Source organism: Daphnia pulex, chromosome 8, assembly GCF_021134715.1.
Source record: "Daphnia pulex isolate KAP4 chromosome 8, ASM2113471v1".
Lineage (NCBI taxonomy): Eukaryota > Metazoa > Arthropoda > Branchiopoda > Diplostraca > Daphniidae > Daphnia > Daphnia pulex.
In genome coordinates, this window is record NC_060024.1 from 1,124,303 (window position 1) to 1,126,137 (window position 1,835).

Below are 1,835 nucleotides of genomic sequence, written 5' to 3' on the forward strand. Positions count from 1 at the left end.
CTGATCTACATACTTATCACTTTTACTAAAAGTGGAGAATTGGGCATTGGCACATTGGAGGCCATAGCAGTGCCATAAGATTTCGGAAAAATCTATTGGCCCCCGGATTTCGGGGGCCAATAGCCAAAAATGCTATTGGCCCCTGCCGCTAGGGGGACACTGGAAAAGGATCGCGCCTCACAGCAGTCTTTTGTTTTTGAAGTCACTGCCTGTGCCCTTCATCATCATTCTCTTCGTTAACCTCCTCATTGTAATCCGCCTCATCATCTGAAAACCAGATTTGGGATCCGTCAATCCCATCAATCGAAGGATTCCACCCGCCTTCCTCTTCTTCATCTTCATCTTCTCCGTCCTTTTTCTCCTCTTCTTCATCTTCACCTTCTCCGTCCTTTCTCTCCTCAGCTTCATCTTCACCTTCTCCGTCCTTTCTCTCCTCAGCTTCATCTTCACTTTCTCTGTCCTTTCTCCTTTCTCTCCTCAACTTCATCTTCACCTTCTCCTTCCTTTCTCTCCTCTTCTTCATTCTCTATAGTTAAAATGTTTAAAAATAAATGACTACATTGCTATATAAATAAAAATAAATTTAAAAATGTACCTTTGTATGTATGGCCCCCGGAATCCGGGGGGCCAATAAGCCCAACCTAAGATTTCCATGACCATAGTTTCGATCATCAGCTCGAGCAATTAAAAGGTTTTGTTGGAACAAACAAAGTTATTGGGATCAAGTAAGCACATATACTTTTTATTAGTTATTGTTATTGTTCTAAATTTCTATTTATTTGCATTTATCCCAGCAATCCTGGTTGGAACCTACCAGTTGAGTCGACTACCAAATCTAGATCCCAAGTTCAACATGACATGAGATCATGTAAAGTTATCTCGTACTCAGGTAGTACAACTTCATGTTACTGCACGTGTTCTTTTTCTTAAAGTTTTTGTTGTGTAGAGGACAGAGATCTGGTGGTGATAGTACGAGATGCCATGGTGCCTCCTATCAGTGTCCAAAAGGCAGTAGCCAAAAAATCAGCTCCAAAATCATCTGCAACTCAGAAACATGGCACTGGCCATAAATCTACCTCTCCACCACGTAACTTGTCAGTTGAAAAGTCATCAACAGGTAGTACCAATGGTTTGGATTATTTACAATGTCGTACTCTAACCTGCTACACAGTTATTAGGAAGACCATGGACATCTTATACGAAGACATGGAGAGGTTAGATTTCCAGTTGATCACTGGGGGAAATGAAGACAAGTCCAATGAATCTGCTGACAGCAGCCTTCATCATGAAGATGATCAGCAAGGAATTTTTTCTTCAGAATCAGAGGACGAAGACGAAGATGTGATTCCTCCTACTCCGCCTCCAGCGAAGAGAAAACGTAGAAATCAGTCTCTCAAATCATTGAGCAGCACCAAATCTAAGGGTTTTTTTATGGTAAAACACGTAATAGTACCTTACAGTCAATATTGATTTTTATTTTATAGAGATTGTAAATTTTTATTTTAAATGTAAAAATGTATGTGTGTTGTATTTTAATCGATGTCTTAGGCTTACTTGTAACATGGAAAAGAATGATTAAACCAATGGTTTAATTTAATACAAAGATTTGGTGTGAAAATATATTTTTTTCAGTTCTTATAAAGCTAATAAGTTTCAAGCTACCTTTAACCTCAGATTTCAAGCTTATAAATTTCAAGCTACCAATAATCTAAGATATCAAGCTTATAAGTTTAAAGCCACCTTTAACCTAAGATTTTAAGCTAATTTTAGCTATGAAAAACAAGCTAAAACGACCCTAAAATTCCCATAATGGAATTTAAAAATTTTGACTTGAA

The 1,835-nt window shown here is 38.0% G+C and overlaps 1 protein-coding gene across 1 annotated transcript; it reads left to right on the forward strand.

Annotated features, from left to right (window-relative positions):
• The first annotated feature begins 496 nt into the window (after window positions 1–496).
• Window positions 497–1,598, forward strand: LOC124200407. Its single transcript, XM_046596631.1, has 4 exons — window positions 497–725; window positions 795–889; window positions 947–1,117; window positions 1,172–1,598. The coding sequence occupies exons 2-4, from the start codon at window positions 859–861 to the stop codon at window positions 1,468–1,470; spliced, it is 501 nt and encodes a 166-aa protein (XP_046452587.1). The 5' UTR covers window positions 497–725; window positions 795–858; the 3' UTR covers window positions 1,471–1,598.
• The last annotated feature ends 237 nt before the right edge of the window (window positions 1,599–1,835 follow it).

Bases quoted from the DNA above. Each gene is read 5' to 3' on its own strand.
- LOC124200407 (XM_046596631.1), top strand. From the start codon at position 859: ATGAGATCATGTAAAGTTATCTCGTACTCAG. The intron at 890-946 runs GTAGTACAACTT...TTTGTTGTGTAG, and splicing joins TAAAGTTATCTCGTACTCAG to AGGACAGAGATCTGGTGGTG. The intron at 1,118-1,171 runs GTAGTACCAATG...CCTGCTACACAG, and splicing joins AGTTGAAAAGTCATCAACAG to TTATTAGGAAGACCATGGAC.